General features: G+C 36.3%; 1 protein-coding gene across 5 annotated transcripts in view; it reads right to left on the bottom strand.

Moving 5' to 3' along the window:
- Positions 1 to 851: 851 nt before the first annotated feature.
- Positions 852 to 24,158, bottom strand: part of LOC117316402 (D(2) dopamine receptor A-like) — a 64,060-nt gene continuing 40,753 nt past the window's right edge. For 3 of the 5 annotated variants that reach the window (XM_033870950.1, XM_033870952.1, XM_033870953.1), the window contains exon 2: positions 852 to 2,919. In XM_033870950.1, coding sequence (XP_033726841.1) covers positions 1,001 to 2,380 — 1,380 coding nt within the window. In that variant the 5' untranslated portion in view covers positions 2,381 to 2,919 and the 3' untranslated portion in view covers positions 852 to 1,000. Of the gene's footprint in view, positions 2,920 to 6,812; positions 6,934 to 23,933; positions 24,072 to 24,158 lie in introns of those variants that run through there. The other 2 variants (XM_033870949.1, XM_033870951.1) reach the window with 2 other exon arrangements.

Here is a 24,158-nt window from a genome sequence, read left to right as displayed (position 1 = left end):
TCAGATATGAATTAAACATATACAGACGAAAATAATGAGTAATATACTGCATGAAACGTATGCAAACAATGTCCAATAATACAGTATATTTAATATGAATTAAATATCTTCGTCAGTTTTCCTTATACACGGAAATTCATTCCATTATAGTTACGTCCGTTCACTTCCTCAGAAACTTATCATCTTCCCCGGGATATGTACTGATCTTTTCCATTCTCCAAAAGACGTAAACTGTCCCAAAATATAATGTCTTGTTCTCCGTGTACTTTCCCTCGAGTATTTACCGTGTAAATCTATATTTAGAGAATGTGACTTGACCCGGATTTAATCCAGATTTGTATGGAGGGTATCATCGATGAATTAGGAGCTTACTCTGCTGAAACGCCTGGTCTTATTTCCCTTGTACTTGTTCTCCGGGATGTTATGGATATATTTTGTTCTCGTTTTATCTATCTTATGTTGTATGTATGGCTTTACTCTCGATTTATATGGAAATATGCTTAAATCTTGTCTTCATGTCCTATAGAATAGATTGGTAGATATAACTTGACAGAGTGTAAAGGATATAGTCAAACAGACACTCTCATCAGAGCCAGCAGCTGAGCTTCACGCTTTATCTCGTAACTCAAATAAGACATGTCAGGTGATTTAATAGTCATTGTCTCTACTATTTTCATTCAGCCACAACTGCAATATAATATCATCTAAATATGTATTCCTATAAAGCTGTGAGTATGTTATAAGTTTAAGTGGTATGGACAAATCACAACCCATTACATGTATCTACTTTTAGAGATGAGGTAGAGCTAATTAACTAAACACACATTCCTAATTTACAAAGAAGAATTATCATCATTGTAACACTTTATTCCACATATATAAAGACATAACAATACATAACAGTAGCATTGAAATTATATTTTAACAAAATACATATCAGAAATAACGAAACTCAATTGTTCATATAACTCTATACTAAAACAACTATCGTGTACCTGTTCTACTCTCTACATTTACATAAGAAGCACAATACCTTTTTAATAAGTAGTTTACATTCAGCTCTAAATTTAGCATTAAATCCATTATATATCAGAGGATTCAGAACGCTACTCAGGAAATACGTCCTTAGAAACAGGTGATAGAATACTTTGCCGACAATGGATGCGTTCTCATAGAAGAATGCCTTTACATTACTCAGCCTCGTTATGGATATCACACAGTAAGGCACAAATGATATTATAAACACCATCGTCACAACAAATAACGTCGTAGTGGTTTTTCCAGTTCTGTATCGGCGTCCTGTGACGTAACTTCCGCTGGAAGATGAGAACGTCTGACTAAATGCCGACGGTCTGTGACTGACAGACAGAGTAGGGCTGCGATTAGGCCGTACTGGTTTGGATTGGTTAAGAGTTTTTGGATTCTCCATAGTGTTTCTCCTTAAGCTCTCAACACTGTTATATTGTTTTGTATTAAAACTATTGGATCGCCATATAAACCTGCCCTTCTTACATTGTCCGTTCTTCAATATTAAATTATCAGCGAGATATAAATCCTCACACACACTAGAATTAGACATGGCGCTTGGTCTTCTGATTGGGCCAAACCTATCCAAGCCGTTCCTACCACTTGTTTGATGGGCTATGATATGGCGGCCTATGATGAAGTACAACACCGCTAAAATAGTATCATATACTAGATTTGAGCACAAAACATACCAAGCAAATATGGTTGTATATATAGAGCCTATATACTCGTCTGCGTATAGACATGTTTTCTGTTCCGTTTTGTACGGATGTGTGAAGGTCCCATATATGAACAAAGCCGGCCACCCTGTGGTAAATGCAAGAATTACGGCTCCGGCACTGATCAGTTTCGCGGTTCGAATTTTCATTGGTCTCATTTTTGACCAATAGCATATGCCCATTAGTCTGTCCCATCCTATTCCAACGAGAACTGTGGCTGAGGCGCTGTTCATTGTAAACGTTAGAAACCTGGACACTTTACACAACACCGGGTAATCGAAATTGTGGAAGTTTGACAGAAGGGCTATTTCCGTTGGTAGAGAAACAAGGTTGTTAATTAGATCAAATACGGCCAGAGCTAGAATGAACACACGTGATGTCTTCCTAGTCCATTTGAAGTAGTAGATGTAACAGACGAATATATTCCCAGGTACACCAATAACGAAAAGGATACAAACATACACCATAACCGGAATTAAATGGTAGTTGTGTAAATCCTCGGACATGGGAGATCCTTCTGATCCATTAGTGATGTTACCAACAGGATGTGACGTCATGAGTTGACTGTTAGGGTATTCCGAGTGCGAAATGGTACCATTGTCTGTCAATATATTATGCACATTTGACGCCACCATGATTAGCTTTGAAGGTTTGCGATACTTTGTGTCAGGAATACTTTTCTCGACCTCCTTAGCTCGAGATTCTTATAGCAAGGCGTTTTCGCTGAATTTTCATCACTAGTTTGTTAAATTAAAGGTTAAACCTACTTTTACATAACAAAGCCCATTCTGACGTAAAGTATGACCGCCATGTCACATACGTACACGCTGTACGATAATGATTATATATATATATAAATTGCTTGTCAGAATCAAAGACCAAGTATTGCCCGGTTTGTTCGTTCTGGAACGAAAGTTGTCATAGTAACGTGCATCTCGGTATACACTTCATCTGACCAATTCCCCAATGATACTGTTAAATGCTGTGATTTGCTGCCACTAGATACAACTATCCAATATTCTAATGTGTTACATCACGCTGGAACCAATCCAAGTTCCATAGATATAGCAATCTCCGAGCCGGACTGCTTAATGAGCAAGGTATCAAGTCGTGGCGTTTATCGAGGGATCCGTCTGTATCGGACAGCAGGCGATGGTGAAACTGCATATATAACCTGAAATAGAAAGAATAAGTATGAATAAACGTTATCGATTTACATGGGAACTGGGATATTAATGTTTGGTGGTGATGTATCTACTTTCCCCATTTACGTAGTGATAAATTGTGTCATATATCTGTTCCGATCAACGGGAATATGATACATATCATCCGAGGAGACACCATCAATGCATAGATTATCGATATACTGTTAACATGTAAATGCTTTGTCAGCTTTGTATCTTTAATTAACTTTGATGAATAACGCATATCGATGGAAATAAGACTTTTAAGTTTAATCCTTCATAGTTCATTCTACATAAATAACGCATGTCAAAGGATAAAATTCCAATCCATCATCACAAGTCATCAACCTCCCCCCTTCCCCTCCCAAAGAAAAAACAAACAAAACAAAACAAAAAAGTCACAAGCATAATATTATTATTCAACACTTTCCAATTCAATATAGAAACAGATTGAATTGCTGAATGCAAGACAATAATCAAATATTTTTCTAGATATTTGGACAAACGGTAGGATATGAACAGGTTAAGGCATATTTATAAAATTGGGACCAGGGGTTTAGAAAGGGTAAGCGTCTTCTTCCTCATCAACTGCAACCGCCATACAAATCAGTCACATTCTCAAAATGATAACTAGGGTGATGACAACGTCTAATAGGCATATCAACAGGCATCAAACACGTATGCCTTAATAACACACTAGAGAATTTAATATTGCCAGACCATATCATGATGTCGCCCATAACAATTTTATCATGGTCAAGGATAACAATGCTGATTATATGTAACACTTCATCAATAAAGTAATCATCTTCAAAGAAAACAATTTATTAAATAAAACCGCTGAGGATAGAAAAGTCTCCAGGGCTAATAAAGCGATTAATCTGATTGATTGATTGATCAAGGCCCCGCCAGTAGGATGGGTAATATTGATTGCTTTTGGTTAATAACAACATGGTAACGACGTCCACATATCACTGCTAGTTAGGCTAATGAAACGCTCACTGATAAGCGGACACTTTATTAATGGGTGTTTTTGGCTTCTCAAAGGTATTATGGTACGTAAAACCATGGTTTGGACATGAATGGTCTAGTGTGTTGGAAAAACAGGATTGGAAACTTGATGACAGATGTCAACCATCAAAACACACATTAAACTATTGGGATCAGATTTTGGTCGTTAGTAAATTACGGTATCATCATATGTAAACCAACCTAGTCAGAGGATATTTCTTAATGAATTGTCGAGTATGTAGAGCCATCAGGTTTAAATTTCAATGGAGAATGTAGACATTGAACATCAGTCACTTTTAAGCTGTATGATAAGCGTGATAATTTCAAATTCTTAATTGTTAATTTACCATTTCTAGATAGTAATAACTGTGTTTTCCCTACCTAAAATATTTACATGTCCAAGTTGACACCACCTTAGTTCTCATTTTTAAGTCCTAGAATGACAAAAACAACTGTATGATGTCCCTAACATCACTGACGAGTCCTAGAATGACAAAACAACTGTATGATGTCCCTAACATCACTGACGAGTCTTAGAATGACAAAATAGCTGTATGATGTCCCTAACATCACTGACGAGTCCTAGTATGACAAAACAACTGTATGGTGTCCCCAACATCAATGACGAGTCCTAGAAGGACAAAACAACTGTATGATGTCCCTAACTTCACTGACGAGTCCTAGAAGGACGAAACAGCAGTATGATGTCCCTTAAATCACTGACGAGTCCTAGAAGGACGAAACAGTTGTATGATGTCCCTAACATCACTGATGAGTCATAGAAGGACGTAACAGCTGTATGATGTCCCTAACATCACTGACCCGTCCTAGAAGGACGTAACAGCTGTATGATGTCCCTTACATCACTGACGAGTTCTAGAAGGACGTAACAGTTGTATGATGTCCCTAACATCACTGACGAGTCCTAGAAGAACGAAACAGCTGTATGATGTCCCTAACATCACTGACGAGTCCTAGAAGGACGAAACAGCTGTATGATGTCCCTAACATCACTGACGCGTCCTAGTAGGACGAAACAGCTGTGTAATATCGCTGTACTGTAACGCTAGCTATTATTTATTTCATACATATACTCTTCGCTTGTGAGACTCTTCTAACATCCATAGATTTAAATTATCTAAACAAAATCCTAATATTCCTTACAAACAATTTCATTGTTGTAAAAGAATTGCGTTTCTGACAACTATTAGATGTAGCGAAGTAAATCGTTTAATTTTGTAATCGACTGGATTGCTTTTGCTGAAGTTGTAACAATGAAGACGTCTTTTGGTCATGGCGAAGGACATGGACCTAAACATCAATTCTATCTTGATACACATATTACTATCTAGTCTTTTTGGAATAGTAAGATACAGACAATTTTTGATTATTGACAGATTTGTAATATATAAATCCTCAATCTAATACACACTTTTTATTTTTGTGTGGTTTAGGGTTTTACATTCCGGTATAACCTAAGATTATACAAATACGATTACCACGGACTGAAGGACGCGTTTATAGTGTAGTCACACTGAAATTCAATACCTGGACACAGTATAATGGACACCCTTCCATCCCGACCACACACATGTGAAGCATTTGGGCAGAAACACAGAACTTCATGCTTCACACGCTCCTCAACATGACGAAAAGCTAGTGCTTTTAAATCTATGGCATAAAAATACATCTGGAATTATTACCATTTTATGATGTTCAACGACTTTATCTAAATACAAAACATCTTTGTATAATATAATTAAATGTTACAACTGGACAATTGAAAATTGACTATCTAAGTGTTTTTAAACATAAAACACAATTACGTACAGTTGCCAATTCATTTGAACGATGTTACATCCCTGCTATACACGAAGGTACCCGATAAACAAATCAAATTCAATATTCTGTAATTAAAAATGACGCTAACGACTGTATACCTCCTTTATAAAACTACATAAATCTGATAGAGAACTATGCAGTTGTTTTCCAAGAAATTGAAAATAAATAGCCTATTATATTCTGTCCATATAACATAAATATGAGGCCATTAAGTTCAAAATTACATAACTCAGATTCATTTTGTGTAACTATGACAACAATATCGAATCTTAAATCAAAATTAATGTGAAAAGATTACAAGAGATTGACGAGGCAATAAATTAAAAGAACATCCATCAAGAAACAAGATTATGACGACAACAGAGGGATAAACTCAACTTATTGGTGTAAACATGTTATACCAAAACGAACATTACATCATATATCTCATATCTAAATAATAAAGTTGCGTTTGATAAAGGCGAATGAACGGTCATCCATACAGAATGTCTGAATGTACCCTGACATTCTGTATAACTGTACTTTTTATATCTACAGAAACTCGTGCTATTTGGTGTAAATTAAAACAAAAGTCACTGTGATTACATATTTAATTAACGTTTGATACGTCTTAACCTTAAATCAGTTATCTTAAGAAGAGACCAAATTGATGTCGTCTCCCCAATACCCTTAAGACCACATTTGCATATTATAGGTAATTGATATGCGAGTAAGCAGACCAAGTTAATGTTTTACTGTAATATTTTACTGTAATGTTTTACTCTAATGTTTTACTGTGATGTTTTACTGTAATGTTTTCCACCTACTCAAACACGCGTGTAATTAGTGATCCAAGTAATCAGTTTTTATTGGCGATACTAATTCGTTTTTCAAAAAATGCCGACTGAAACTAGAAATCTAACTAATTGACCTTTCTTCATTAATTTCTAAATATTTGACTACTTTGTGATAATTACCTATTTAGCCGTAATCAATTTATACACAAATGGCATCATTAAGCACAACACTCGCATAACTGAAATCCACTCACCGTTACAGAACTCCGAGAACTAGTTCTATAGAATTCCTCTCATACACATCCAATATACTTGATATCAATATCCATCATCCCGTCCATCATATCGGAAATAGCTCGAATGGGACCAAGCAAAGCATACCCTGGCTTTATAAACAGCAATTATGTTCTAGTAATGTTATAAATTGCACTGCAGTGAGAGTCGCGCATTGCCCGCGCACTCATTATCAGCCCCTTCACGCTAGTGACGCTCCTAGGTAGGTGTTGTACACGTGTGCGAACAATTGTCGAAGCCAATAATGGACAAGGATATGACGGTATTGCTTGATATCTGCATTCATTCATTTTTTCTTTAAATTCATTAAACACAAAATTGGTCGTATTTCAGAGATGGATATTCATGTAATTTTACGGAGTGAATTAATTGATCACTCAAAATAATATGTTTACGAAATTGATAAATTTGGCAATATGTCATAAGGTTTAATTTAAAATATATGAACACTTTATCATTTGTTTTAGTAATAATCTGAAACACGCGATGCCACTTAGAATGGAAGTGTAGAAGGTAGACTCGTGAAATGAGGAGAGCTATCGATCAACGCCATTATGTGGGATCCCAAATTGCTCATATTTACACTGAAATGACAGTCAGTGCGTCATATACCGTGACGTGGGTTGATTTCCCCCAGGTAACGATACGGTGGGGAGGTGTCCTCAATAGTTGGCTAAATCATCATTTCTCTACCATTATTACCATCACAAAACTGACCTCTACCCGGGCCAACTTTATGTTATTAATGATGCAGTAGGCATTATTTTAAAGATTATCTATGTTTTGACCAATAGATGTATTAATTTGAACTTATATTGATGAAGCTCTAGCGAACGCTTGTTTTCAGTATATCGGATTATCATTTAAATATTTCAATATATATACCACGTCAGTAAACCATTGAAGTCTGTTATAACTAGTTAGGAGAGTGTTAAACAGGTTTTTCACCTGTTTGTGTAGTCACATAAAAAACAGTCGAGAAATCCAGGAATCAAACCTGTCTTTGAGAACATACATTGTACATTTCCTTATAAAAACCAATGTATTTCATTTTTGTTTTTCGACTGATAATGGAAATGGTTTGGTTTGGTTTATTTTGTTTAACGTCCTATTAACAGCTAAGGTCATTTAAGGACGGCCTCCCGTGCAAAATCATAAACTGTTAAAGCGTCAGCACCACTTGTTTTGGAAATGACCAATAAGAATGTTTTGGTAATGACCAATCAGAATGTTTTGGTAATGACCAATCAGAATGTTTTGGTAATGGCCAATCAGAATGTTTTGGTATTGACCAATAAGAATATTTTGGCAATGGCCAACGAGGATGTTTTGGTAATGACCAACCAGGATGTTGGTAATGACCAATAAGAATGTTTTGGTAATAACCAATCAGAATGTTTTGTTAATGGCCAATCAAAATGGTATTTTCTATCTACCGCATTGCTGTCGACCAACTGTCATGCTTATATGCAAATGAAGCGAAGGTATTCCTGCACCGTCCTGCATACTTTGTAGTTATCAATTAAATACTCATTTCACAACAGTTTTGTAAGCATCATCCACTAGTAAACAACAGAAACTCGAAATGGTACTGTCTTGTTGACAAGCGTGAGACCACGAGGGCATGACGTCAAAACATATCCCACTAATTCGTAGTTTTATATGTCAAAAATTAAATATACAGAATATTGAAAAGTTCCACTCGTATGACAGAATACACCGATGTGTGATTTGCCTCATGAAAAAAATCGATATCCTGTTATACTCATGAAATATTTATTTAACATTGAACAGGGAGCCATTCATATTTTCTATTTATCATTATTGAGAGTTTATTCTATATCGTCATGTTTTCCGATAAATCCCTTGGTCGGTAACGAGGTTGGTGAATATCCTTAATATTTACTGGGGGAAGTCCAAATGCCGAAATCGGTATTTCCCTATATCGGTATTCATTGCAGATAGATCAATCAGGCCAGGTAACAAGGAAACACACAAAGCCCGTTTCCTTCTGCTTAAAGGTTATATAAGGTTCCTTTTATCAAAATATATCTTATGTATCCTGTGAGCAATCTTAAGAAATTTGAGACAACATGCTTAAAGACACTGAGGACAAACCTTCTGTCGAGTAGAAATAATCAAAGCTAAGGTAGGTAAAGCTCTGTCACTATGGGACAATCTGGTCCAAAGTATTCCGAATTAACACAAGGTGACGGAAACACAGCTTTGTCAGTTTAAGACATTAAGTCATTGATTAGAAGGTTCATGGTGATATCTTTAAGTGATGGTCCAAGGGTAAAACTCGGGTCAAAGGTCAACTTAAGACGTTATTTAAGTGTAGTAGTGTGTTGATGTCGTGTACACTTTGCCCCTGTTTGGTAATGCTGTTATACATTTTGTCGCTGTTTGGTAATGCTGTTATACATTTTGTCGCTGTTTGGTAATGCTGTTATACACTTTGTCGCTGTTTGGTAATGCTGTTATACATTTTGTCGCTGTTTGCTGATGCCATGCATATGTTGTCGCTGTGTGTTGATACTGTGTACTCTTTGCCCCTGTGTGTTAATGCCGTTATACATTTTGCTGATGCCATGCACATGTTGTCGCTGTGTGTTGATACTGTGTACATTTTGTCGCTGTGTTGATGTTGTGTACTCTTAGCCTTACACTTTGCATATAAATGTAATACTATATACACTATATGCAGGAAAACAGAATATCGAACGGCTATGTACAGTTGTTCCGTTCTACTCGTCAGAGATGCTAGAACCAAACGTTTGGAATGAAGGAATAACGAACGGCTATGTACAGTTGTTCCGTCCTACTCGTCAGAGAGTCTAGAACCAAACGTTTGGAATCAAGGAATAAAGAACGGCTATGTACAGTTGTTCCGTCCTACTCGTCAGAGAGTCTAGAACCAAACGTTTGGAATGAAGGAATAAAGAAATCCCAAAATGTATAAAGCACTCAATCAACAATTTGGTATGTGTGGTTAATTACACTAACATAACCAACTTACGACAGTGCTCAAAAGGGATTGTTTTAAAGTCGAACAAGTGAATAGAATTGTTCTAGTAATAAATCCCGAAACATGAATATAGCCATACAGCTGTTACGTCCTTCTTGGACTTGTCAGTGATACTAGGGACATCATACAGCTGTTCCGGCCTTCTAGGACTCGTCAGTGATGTTAGGGACATCATACAGCTGTTTCGTTCTTCTAGGACTCGTCAGTGACGTTAAGGACATCGTGCAGCTGTTTCGTCCTTCTAGGACTCATCAGTGATGATAGGAACATCATACAGCTATCCGTTGGTGTAGGACTCGTCACTGACCCTAAGGACATCACACAACTGTTTCGTCATTCTAAGACCCGTCAGTGATTCTAGATTCAATAGAGTTGAGCTCCTGGGGGAATTCGTGAAAATCAAAACAGTAGGGAAGGTTGGTACATTAACCCCGAAATTAAATGGATCAAATGAGAAATATACATATATTATGCTGTAGTTATGTACATCGATATGTTTCTATGTGAAGATGATTCAGACCTCCTTACACATAACACATGCCAAAGGCGTGTAAGGCCTTCCCAACACGTTTCTTATATTCAGTATAATGCTACACTACAGTTTTTGGAACACATCATGATAGTTAGAACAACATGTCTATTACGTGAGATATGAAGGAAGGCGCTTGATCCGAGGAGTGGTATAGGCAAAACGTCACATGGAAATGATATAAAGAATGCACTTGATAACCCTGGGAGTCAAAGTGATATTGGAATCAAAGATGTCATGTAATATGTTAAAAGGTTCAGAGGAACTTACGGTTCAAGGGTGATACTCGGGGTCAAGGTCAACTAAACTTAGGTGTAGCGCGGGTCAGGAACTATATGTTAAAAGGTTTAAATGTTTCGACAATGGTGACGGAATCACGTCATTTATAGACCTCCGGAAACATCAGGTCAGGGGTCATATATAAGTAGTTGATAGTCCCGAGATGATACATGGGTCAGGGGTCATCTAATCTTTAGTCCCGAGATGATACACGGGTCAGGGGTCATATATAAGTAGTTGATAGTCCCGAGATGATACATGGGTCAGGGGTCATCTAATCTTTAGTCCCGAGATGATACACGGGTCAGGGGTCATCTATAAGTAGTTGATAGTCCCGAGATGATACATGGGTCAGGGGTCATCTAATCTTTAGTCCCGAGATGATACCTAGGTCAGGGGTCATCTAATTTTTAGTCCCGAGATGATACCTAGGTCAGGGGTCATCTAATATTTAGTCCCAAGGTGATACATGGGTAAGGGGTCATCTAGTTCATGCTTCTAAGGTAACACCCGTGCATTTGCAAAAACATGTACTTAATTATACATTTTTAATGCAGTACAATCCAAAAAATAAAGCTATACATCGAGAATACATTATATACATTCCGTTATAAATACCACTCCCTTTAAACATTGTAATTACAATGTACGTGCCAGCTATTATGAATTGTTTGACAATGCCAAGGGGTGTACTTCAGGATCTACTTTTGGAAACACCAAATCAATTAACTTTTTGGATAAAAAATTTCTCACAAGAGGTCAATGTTGCTTTTTACGAGGAGTCATGTGACCTTATTTCAGCTAATCAGAGTTTGTGAAAAATATGATCAAGGGTGTTATGACGATCTCCGATTACAAGCAAGATTACGTAAAGCTTGCTCAAAGTTCATTATATTAATATGTATAAGTGTATTGTGAGTTATTGGCCCTGGCTGTTCGGTGGACCAAGAATCGGGCAAAATCGGGCAAACAAACAAATACTATGTATTCAAACATAAAAATGGCGAAGTAAACCTTTGTTTGGTTTGTTTTTGTTTAACGTCCTATTAACAGCCAGGGTCATTTAAGGACGTGCCAGGTTTTGGAGGTGGAGGAGAGCCGGAGTAACCGGAGAAAAACCACCGGCCTACGGACAGTACCTGGCAACTGTCCCATGTAGGTTTCGAAATCTCAACCCGAAGTAAACCTAAACAAACCTATACGTAGTGGTAGTACAAGTGTGGTAGACCTGTGGAACCCACAAATAAATCAGAACTGTTGACAAAAACCCCAACATCTTCCCTTTCTCGTTGTTTACAGAGTTGAATCAGTTCAAGTTGTCCTATTTTTTTTACTAAACATAACAGGAAGAAGATGGTTTCGCATTTGTCAGAAAACCTTCTGGTGTAATTCTATAGAGGTATAATTGATTAGCGCGTGTAATCGGCATCTAACGACTCTCCATTATCCCAACGTTATGTCGGAGGCACCGCGTGTAAAACGTGTTGTTATACCACACACATAACAAGGTCTGCTATCATATTCTCTGACTTTGTAGTTAAAGTATATATGCACGAATACGTGACCAGTAACACTTTCTATAAAATAGAAAATGTATCTTCACAGAGAATACTTCACAATAACACATAAACCTTGCGCATGTCTTCAAGTGCATAACAGAAAAAACATTCTGCTGTTTAAGTCAAATGTAAGTAACACAGGCTAATGTCTGATTTTTAAATTAAGTCAAGCTGATAAATCAATCTAATTAAAATGAAAAATAAGAACTCCGATTCAATAGTGTGAGGCTAGTCTGGAGATAAGGTTGTTAGGGCTGGTGCTTTCAGACCATCCTCAATGCTTTGCGATTGATATTCAAAATTAAAAACTTATTAGACTATTGATAACTGTTGTGTATGATGCACAGAACATCTACCTCCTTTATACTCGAATGAGTCGAGTTACCATGGGAATATTACTAATATAATATACTGAAAACTGTGCATCACAATATGAACACTAAAGACACAAATACACAACACCAAAACACAGAGACTTTAAACAAAAGTGAACAAATGGAAAATATAATGTTTATAGCAAAACGTTAGCAAAGTTAAATACAACAAAGGGTCAATACCATGATAAAACGAACACACAAACAGGACACATATATATATAACATAGTAACGCAAATAACAAAGGGAGACAACTTTCTGACTCGTGCCCTGACATGGCCTTGAATTCACAATCTACGGCACCTAATGGCCTTATCAGAAATACCTGCATGCTTTACCACCGTACCACATCCACGTTCTATATATATATATATATACCAATTTTTTTTATCAAGACAAACATATTTACCACGCGGTCAGAAAACAAAGATGAATGGTAACCGCGGCGTATACAAGCATAACCTTTTACTTACAGATGATATATTTTCCATCTCATTACAGCCACAGTATACAGCGATACCCCGACCTTGATTGTGTCTCTATGTATCTCGTTATAACCGTTGTGATGATGTTTATAAAGCGTCTAAGCACTACTGTCCTTTGATGTCCCTGTACAGGTACAAACATGTTTACTTTATCGTCATGTCGTCAGCTTCCTTAAACACTGTTCAGGTCTGTAGAAAAGATTTGGTTTAAGGTACGTGATTACGGAACGTTTAAGCTGATCATTACAGAAGTAAGTAATGCGGAGAAAAACTATCAAACGGTTAAAATACCCAGTCCTGGTGTCTTCCACTATGTCTACCATATTTAAAACAGATCAGCTAACGCGCCAGAGGAACGTTTAAGTTTCTTTAAATCCTTCGTGGGAATCCCATGAGGCTCTGATCAGCCATTTTAGACAAGCGTCAAACGAAAACCTACGAGACTCTCCTCTGACGTTTGAGTTAACGTCATCAGCTCACGCGCCATAGAGACATGCTTGTCTCTTTCGATCAATCGTTGGAATCATACAAATCTTCTGTGTCGTTTGAGTCAGGTCATACGAAAACCCTCTGAGTCCGAGTCAAACGACTGAGCAAAGTCTCGTGTGTTTTTGACGGTGCTTTAAATCCAAACTTTTGTTTTATTAATAGATTAATGACATTGCAACAAGTAATGTCATAGTTCATATGGAAACAGAGTTCTTTGATGATTGGAGCATTCTACTAGTTATATAGTAGTACCCAACAAAAATCTCTCACATGGGCACATCGTCTAGTGACATGAAACTGACAATGCGCTTACCAGTCTTTCCGGCTATCCAGTTACAACTGAATGTCAAACAAAATCACAGAATGCGTGGAATATGTTTTGTTCCATTAGCAGATATATTTCATTATCATTGTCACTATTGTGACGTAAATTCCAGTCCAAAAGAGAGTAATTGACGAAAAAGACGACAAAATCAAAATACTGATTGTTCAAATGGGAATAACAGATTATATCTGTACGCTGCCTCCTACCCACTTGGTGATTTATAATAGTTATTATTTCTAGAGTAAGATAACACAAAGATAGAGGAAAGGGCACTTAAAGTAAAGTGAGTCATATTCAAAACAATGTATACGATATGTTATAATCAAGTCAAATCTAATGTTTAAGGTAAATGAAAACATTTTACAAAAACGATCAGAAATTAATTTAAAATCTTTTCTATTAAATTCCACCATCAAAAACATGTTGACTGCATAAGGCAGTCCTGGACCTTTACATCCCTTTAGAATAATGGCTATGAAAGTCGTGTAAATCATCATAGCGATCAGAAAACATGGTTTTACACTGAGGGTGTACCGATAAGGTCCAAGATACAAATTTAAAAGGAAGGCTTGTTTCCTTGGTGAGAAAACGTACTTCAAAAAAGAAGGCATAAAGATGAAATTTTATGATGTTATGATAGCGCGTGAATGTTTTTCATACGTCATTCTAGCCAATCACAGTCTTGTACGTCAGAATGACCTTCTATATCCATGGTATTTACATATCTATCTTGATTCTAAAGTCATTTTCTCCCCTCCGTGTCTCCGATCGACGACAGAAATTCCACAATCGAAAATACAGCGTAACGCCATTACAGTAGCGTGACTATGATTCGAAGAGATATTTTTAAATGTTTCGTGGTTTTTTAATTCAAACTTATGCCGAAAGGTTTTGACATTTGTTCAAAACGCCAGACAATGTTATGATCAGTTTATTACCAATGTCATTTGTGTTTGACACATTTCCTGATATTACTGTTGGATTTCCCAGATCACTGGTTAACAATGTGTTGAAAAGTTCATCGTACTATCATTACATTATATTATTGATGCATTGTACACGCTCTGTAAAGCGCGAATCGGTTAACTCCAGGAGAGATGTTTATGTCTGTCTGTCTGTCTGGTCTGCATGCGCATGCGTGTCTGTCTTGTCTGCCTGTCCACCTTGTGTGTGTCTGAAGGACATGTAAGGGTACGTATGTGCATCTGTGTGTGAAGGACATGTAAGGGTCATGTGTGCGTGTATGTGTGTAAAGGACATGTAAGGGTCATGTGTGCGTGTATGTGTGTAAAGGACATGTAAGGGTCATGTGTGCGTGTATGTGTGTAAAGGACATGTAAGGGTCATGTGTGCGTGTATGTTTGTGAAGGACATGTAAGGGTCATGTGTGCGTGTATGTGTGTAAAGGACATGTAAGGGTCATGTGTGCGTGCGTGTGTGTGAAGGACATGTAAGGGTCATGTGTGCGTGTCTGTGTGTGAAGGACATGTAAGGGTCATGTGTGCGTGTATGTGTGTGAAGGACATGTAAGGGTCATGTGTGCGTGTATGTTTGTGAAGGACATGTAAGGGTCATGTGTGCGTGTATGTGTGTGAAGGACATGTAAGGGTCATGTGTGCGTGTATGTGTGTAAAGGACATGTAAGGGTCATGTGTGCGTGTCTGTGTGTGAAGGACATGAAAGGTTCATGTATGTTTGTGCGTATGTGTTGGTGTGTGTGTGTGTGTGTGTGTGTGTGTGTGTGTGTGTGTAAGTGAAGGACATGTAAGGGTACATGTGTGTGCGTGTCTTTTTACCTGTTGTTTGTCTGTCTCTTTCTATTTCACTGTCTTTCTCTGATACTTCCTTTATGTGTATTCGTCTGTCTATCGGTCAACAACTCTATCTATCTGTTTTTTCCTCTATTGTTGTTTTAATTAAAAACTAGTTTTACGTTTTTAAAAAAGCAATGAACTTAACATAGCCCGCTTCAAAGGACGTTACCCCTGGCAACTCCTCAGCGATAAAGGCGCGTGTTGAATGCCTGTTAAACAACCTCATATCATTAATGTCCACACACTCTAGATAGTCTGACATAAACAGCTTTAGGCAGGCCATAATTTTTCTAAAGATATCCACACATTAAATTGATGAAATGATGGAAATGGCGTATCAGTTAATTATATAGGGTAGCAAAAGATGCTTGTTTCAGACTGAAAAAGGGATGACTCTACGTACACATCCGCAAAGGTAACAAAGAAAAGCGCAAATATTCAATAGTATATTATTTTCAGACACAGGATAACAGAAACAATGGTGATAACAACAGTGGAAATACATAACGTTTTAACATGGTGGGGATATTTTTTTTATTGTCGACGACATAAAAACAAGTAGACATTTCTTTGTGTTAGCTGAGACGTGTTGGTTTGCCTGTTGCTTCCATTTCCACCACCCCAGTTCTTACTTTGAGAACGCGACACTTAGGATATGACATACAACAGGCCACATTTAACCTTTCGAAACATTTGATCTGATTCTATTTGCAGTTTTCAAGCATATCAAGGTAAAAACATAAAAACGTATTATGTTCATAATCCCTCGTTTTATTCAGGGTTAGTAAGCATTACATAATTTATAGGTTAAAATGAATATATTCTTGATGTTATAGATATATAACTAAAAACGGAGGATGCATTGAATAATATGCATACATATAAGGTGTTATTCACTAACTACAACATCAGGTAATGGATCATTTAGTATGGTATTCATATCCAACAACAATGGTATATTGTCTTTAACTATCAAAATATAACAGAACATATTTAGCAACAACCAGACATGATCTCCTAGATTACACAACCCACACATCAACTGTGTACATCTAATCTTGGTCCATTGTGACGGTTCCATGACTGACGTAAACCACCAACGCATGTCCCCTGACGTTCCCAGAGGAAACGCCGACGCATCAGATGCAATTGTGCTAATACACATCTGCATTCCAATATTTGCCTAAATTCTCAACGTAAAACAACGCTATATTGTAGTAAAAGCTAAAACTCAGAGGCTGAATGATTCTATGGTGATTATTGCTTAGCTACGGTCAATAACAGTTTTAAGTAGTGTTACATCACTGTTCCTTCATTTAGCGGACGGTGGCAAAGAGATGCTGTTATCAATAGATACAATCACTCCCAGTACCATTACAGACGTAGTCGAAACCCTACATCACGACTGACTGACAACTGGTATTCCAGAATATTCCAACACGATTGCTTGATTTTTTATTTGCCTGACTTAACAATGGGACTGTGATCCTCTATGTTTACTCTGTGTTAGCACCCTTAGCGATGATGATATATTAGGTTACCGATTGGAGTTCTGTAACGATCAGACGATTCCACGACATCGTAAAGTGTTTTGCATAATGCAATCACACAATTTCAGCTCATAAGTTGTGATTTTACAGATAACGCCTTACATCAACTTTACGATCTTCCATAACCATGTTCAATTAAGTTATTCCGAAGGCGTGTATCAGATTAAACCCTAGGATTCTGTCCCTGAGGTTTGCCATTTCCCGGCATGTCATATTTAATTTTCATAATTAGTAGCTCGAATACACAATTCAAACGCATTTCGTATTCTTTAAAAACTATCAAAATAAAATTAAAATACAAATTTTATCAACCTTCTGTGTCATTGGCAATATTTGTGCTCAGTTTGATTTAAATTTCCATACTTTTGGAGTCTAACCTCAATGACATGTCAAGATGCACGAAAACAAAACAGTTGTATCATACAGGGTATAATTATTATTCCTCATTTACCGTCATTGAAATCATTTTTAAAATTTACATTATATGTTTGTGTATTTTGTGAAATCCAGAGGAGAATATTCATTGCTTCAATAAAACCTTATCCCGGGGTTGAAAATGATTCCCATTCCATATTTCCCATGACTTAAGGTATGCTTATCCTTACAAATATGTCTTGCATATATCAATATTCTCTTATAGAAATGTATTAAGTTAATGAGGATTTGTGACACACGACCACTGATGTTGTATCTAGTTAATGGGGATTTGTGACATAGTCACTGATATTGTATCTAGTTAATGGGGATTTGTGACATAGTCACTGATGTTGTATTTAGTTAATGGGGATTTGTGACATAGTCACTGATGTTGTATCTAGTTAATGGAGATTTGTGACATAGTCACTGATGTTGTATTTAGTTAATGGGGATTTGTGACATAGTCACTGATGTTGTGACATAGTCACTGATGTTGTATTTAGTTAATGGGGATTTGTGACATAGTCACTGATGTTGTATCTAGTTAATGGAGATTTGTGACATAGTCACTGATGTTGTATTTAGTTAATGGGGATTTGTGACATAGTCACTAATGTTGTATTTAGTTAATGGGGATTTGTGACATAGTCACTGATGTAGTATTTAGTCAATAGGGATTCGTTACACACACCCATTGATGTATTTAATTTATGGGAATTTGTGACACATGTTGTATTCTATAAACGTAAAACAGCATCAATATACAATGTAAACGATATTCAAACTCAGTAACCTAGCCTCTGAATTCATGCATTCATAACTGCGTGAAACAAAAATTACAGAAGTATTATTGAATACATTTATTGTTATATGTAATCCATATAATACCAAACACCGTATTATGTTTTCAAATCAATATAATTAGATGAATAATGCAAGAAAAAAATGGCTAGTTGTTAAGTTACTGAGGATTTGTGATATCCAGTCACTGATGGTGTGTGTACACAGGTATTGATAGCTTACTACAAAGCCCAGGTAGTATATGATATGTTTAGAAATAGTTTGTAAATACATAATCATTTTGGATTTTCATTTTGTAAAACAAATATTTTTCATAAAAAAATATATCTGTTCAGTTATATTTAAGAAAAATGAAGACATCTATTAAAAATATATCTATTTTAAGCTTGGAACATGTCGGTTAACTTTCGTATGGCTACATTCTAATAAAAATCCGAAATAAACAAATGACAGCTTGGGGATATTTTCCTTTACAGACCTACTTGTGAGGAATAGTGTTCATTCCGTTACAATAGTATCACACGCACATCTCAATGCCCAGGAGATATCTATAGAGGGGAGAGACAGCAAGTTTACACAATTATCACTCGTAACACAATATGTCTTCCCAACATGAACGTCCAACCACTTTGTGAGAAAATTACGTTATAGATATAAATGCTAATACCAAATGTGTCACTCTAGATGTACAATTTAGAACTAAATTCCACAACTTCCATTACTTGTAAAGAGGCTTGTGGCATGGTCTCTGGGCGACCGACTCTCTCTCTCTCACTCTCTCTCTCTCTCTCTCTCTCGAGTTTACCGATACAAAACGTTATTGATTGTTAGCTAACCTGTATCCAGAACAGAGCAAGGGACATGCGTCATTTTAGGTCATAGATTTCACTGGATTCCTCCTCCATACCAAAGATGTACTGACCAAGACGTCAGTGATAGCCGGCATCACTGGTAGGACAACCGGCACCGGATTTATCAATATTCCCTAACTTAAATTCCGTAACATAAAATTATCCGTAGGAACGTATAAGAGTTTAAGGGAAAATTTAGTGAAGGAACATTCCTAATTCTCTGTAGTGCATTCCTATAGGTTTAAAGTTAAGGAACCTTCCTAATTCTCTGTAGTGCATTCCTATAGGTTTAAAGTTAAGGAACCTTCCTAATTCTCTGTAGTGCATTCCTATAGGGAGTTTTAAGTTAAGGAACCTTCCTAATTCTCTGTAGTGCATTCCTATAGGTTTAAAGTTAAGGAACATTCCTAATTCTCTGTAGTGCATTCCTATAGGTTTAAAGTTAAGGAACATTCCTAATTCTCTGTAGTGCATTCCTATAGGTTTAAAGTTAAGGAACATTCCTAATTCTCTGTAGTGCATTCCTATAGGGAATCTTAAGTTAAGGAACATCCCTAATTCTCTGTAGTGCATTCCTATAGGTTTAAAGTTAAGGAACATTCCTAATTCTCTGTAGTGCATTCCTATAGGTTTAAAGTTAAGGAACATTCCTAATTCTCTGTAGTGCATTCCTATAGGGAATCTTAAGTTAAGGAACATCCCTAATTCTCTGTAGTGCATTCCTATAGGGAATCTTAAGTTAAGGAACATTCCTTATTCTCTGTAGTGCATTCCTATAGGTTTAAAGTTAAGGAACCTTCCTAATTCTCTGTAGTGCATTCCTATAGGGAATCTTAAGTTAAGGAACATTCCTTATTCTCTGTAATGCATTCCTATAGGTTTAAAGTTAAGGAACATTCCTAATTCTCTGTAGTGCATTCCTACAGGGAATTTTAAGTTAAGGAACATTCCTTATTCTCTGTAGTGCATTCCTATAGGGAATTTTAAGTTAAGGAACATTCCTTATTCTCTGTAGTGCATTCATATAGGAATTTTTAAGTTAAGAAACATTCATTATTCTCTGTAATGCATTCCTACAGGAAATTTTAAGTTAAGAAACGTTCCTTATTCTCTGTAGTGCATTCCTATAGGGAATATTAAGTTAAGGAACATTCCTTATTCTCTGTAATGCATTCCTATAGGGAATTTTAAGTTAAGAAACGTTCCTTATTCTCTGTAATGCATTCCTATAGGGAATTTTAAGTTAAGAAACATTCATTATTCTCTGTAATGCATTCATATAGGTTTAAAGTTAAGGAACATTCCTAATTCTCTGTAGTGCATTCCTATAGGGAATTTTAAGTTAAGAAAGGTTCCTTATTCTCTGTAATGCATTCCTATAGGTTTAAAGTGAAGGAACATTCATTATTCTCTGTAATGCATTCCTACAGGAAATTTTAAGTTAAGGAACATTCCTTATTCTCTGTAGTGCATTCCTGCAGGAAATTTTAAGTTAAGGAACATTCCTAATTCTCTGTAGTGCATTCCTATAGGGAATTTAAGTTAAGGAACATTCATTATTCTCTGTAATGCATTCCTATAGGTTTAAAGTGAAGGAACCTTCCTAATTCTCTGTAATGCATTCCTATAGGGAATTTAAGTTAAGGAACATTCATTATTCTCTGTAATGCATTCCTATAGGGAATTTTAAGTTAAGGAACCTTTCTTATTCTCTGTAGTGCATTCCTATAGGTTTAAAGTGAAGGAACATTCATTATTCTCTGTAGTGCATTCATATAGGAAATTTTAAGTTAAGAAACATTCATTATTCTCTGTTATGCATTCCTATGGGGATTTTAAATTAGGGAACATTACTTATCCTCTGTAATGCATTCCTATAGGGATTTTTAAGTTAAGAGTTAAGAACCTTCCTTATTCTCTGTAATGCATTCCAGTAGGAAATTTTAAATTGAGGGAGAAACTGACCCCTATATTGATGCTGATTCATAACATCAACTGAATGCGCTCAAAACGAATATTGCTACAAAAACATGATATCTGAATTAGTGACACAACATATTTTACTCTAGATACAATATATCCTCACGACTATGGCATAATTATAAATGGGGGGGGGGGGGGGGGGGGGTCATCTGCTTCATTAACGTGACTAGCCATCAGCCATCGCAATATAGGCCAAACTCAAATCACATTTTCAAAGTCAGAATCAAGGCGGTGACAATCAAACCACCAGGTATATCAACAGGACCACCAGGTATATCAATAGAACCACCAGGTATAACAACAGAACCACCAGGTATATCAACAGAACCACCAGGTATATCAATAGAACCACCAGGTATATCAACATAACCACCAGGTATATCAACAGTACAACCAGGTATATCAACAGCACCACCAGGTATATCAACAGAACCACCAGGTATATCAACAGAACCACCAGGTATGTCAACAGAACCACCAGGTATGTCAACAGAACCGACAGGTATATCAACAGAACCACCAGGTACATCAACAGAACCACCAGGTATATCAACAAAACCACCAGGTACATCAACAGAACCACCAGGTATATCAACAGTACAACCAGGTATATCAACAGCACCACCAGGTATATCAACAGAACCACCAGGTATATCAACATAACCACCAGGTATATCAACATAACCACCAAGTATGTCAACAGAACCACCAGGTATATCAACCGAACAACAAAGTACATTTACAGAACCACCAGGTACATCAACAGAACCACCAGGTACATCAACAGTACAACCAGGTATATCAACAGAACCACCAGGTTTATCAACAGCACCACCAGGTAAACAACAAAACCACCAGGTATATCAACAGAACCACCAGGTATGTCAACATAACCACCAGGTATTTCAACATAACTACCAGGTATAACAACAGAACCACCAGGTATATCAACAGATCCACCAGGTAACGAACACGTCTGACTTCATATCGCAAAAGAAAATAGAACATTAATAATGCATATAATTTCACAAGGTAAGAAATGCTCACCATAAACAAATTAAATGAATATTCATTTGATTAATTAATTTTACAATTTATATTTTAATATATTTTTTTCAATCAATACATTTCTTGATGCTCCTATTTAAACGCTATATATTCATATCACTCGCGGTAAATATTTATTTTAATTTGAATAATCGTTCATATTGAAAAAATTAAACTTTTACAACAATTGCGAAACAAGTTATATTACTTATATCAATCACGCTTGTAGATTACCCGGGGAAAACCCACTCGGTCGGACAGGTGACCCGATACCTTTTAACGACAACTGTGACAACTGTGACAACTGCCCACACAATATTTTAACACATAACTTTACATTTAATACATTTGATATTTTACACACATCATACTTATTATCATTTTCTTTCATATTAACGTATAAGGAAGAGAATACATGATACCTATGATGTCTCTCCATGCAGGTTTAGGACACAGACAACCTGTTACCAGGTAGGGGCTATTTATATCTATACGTCAATTTCGTAATAACGTGTTCAAGAATCAGACAGTCTCTTTACGTTTGTTCTCCGTTAACAAATGAAAGGTTACTCATATTTCACATTGACATTGATCCGGTGTTACGTTGAAATGCGATACCTGTAGAATTCGTATCCTGGTAACATTTCACACGTCACACCGGTATACCGCGTGTATTATTATTATCTTAAGGCAATTAATATTGATACATAATCATTTGCAAATCAATTATTATTTGTTACTTATAATGTACTGTGATGTCAAGGACAAACATCAAAGGTGTAACCAGAATCATTTTGAAACAGGACTTGATTACGTAACATAAACTATATAAAAGTACAAAGCCTTGTTAGCTTGATGATAAAACATACCCAATCGTTTTACAATTCAACAAAAGCCATAGTCGATACAAACATTTGGTATTTGGTACACATCTGTACTGTCCCGTTTGAAGAACAAGTAAATATTTCAAACTATAAAAGTTTGATTAGATATATCTGGAACAAATGACGCATTACCGTTTGAAATGTACATAGTCTTATACTTAATGACGATTCTAAAGCTAGTAGTGCCATTAAGTATACATTGCTCACAACTATTTCATACTAAATGTAACATACTTAAAACTACATATTTACACCCATTACATATCAAATAATGATCATGTTCTAAGGTAGGGTAATTAGTGTTATTTAGTGAAAAGCAAACGCAATTACAATGATACCTTATAAAATCTGAACAGAAACATTATGATCGGAGGTATACATGTAGTTACCTGATGTTTGTAATACGCCACTTAACTTCAGGTATTATCCAAACTTTTGATAAGTCACAAAGATATGATATAAGAACCATTTCATAAAAAAAGTTTCACTTAATCAGCTTAGTATTATGATCCTGATTCCTTTAATCTTTCATCGCCTCGTTGAACAGTACGGATATCAGGCGTCATCAATAAAGTACCGGGTTTAATATTAAAACATGTTTACACAACTATTTCCTCAATCGGTTTTATAACAACAAATATCAATAATAATCTAAACAAACTAACCTTTTTGGGAATAGTTATACCAACAAGTCTCTTATCCGAGTAATACGGCTAGTCTGATGAGGCCCTGTGGCTTTGTGGTAGTGATGCGGTCACAAGCTATCACACAGCATTATAGGGTGTAACGATATCAGTTGTGTACTTTTCGGTCAATCCCATTTCACTTCTCTACTTACAGAGTGCCGTAAACTACACAGATAACAGGTGGAATTAATTATAGTGATATGT

This window comes from Pecten maximus, chromosome 18 (assembly GCF_902652985.1).
Source record: "Pecten maximus chromosome 18, xPecMax1.1, whole genome shotgun sequence".
Classification (NCBI taxonomy): domain Eukaryota; kingdom Metazoa; phylum Mollusca; class Bivalvia; order Pectinida; family Pectinidae; genus Pecten; species Pecten maximus.
Note: the sequence above shows the minus strand (reverse complement) of the source record. Positions and strands in the feature narration are given on the sequence as shown.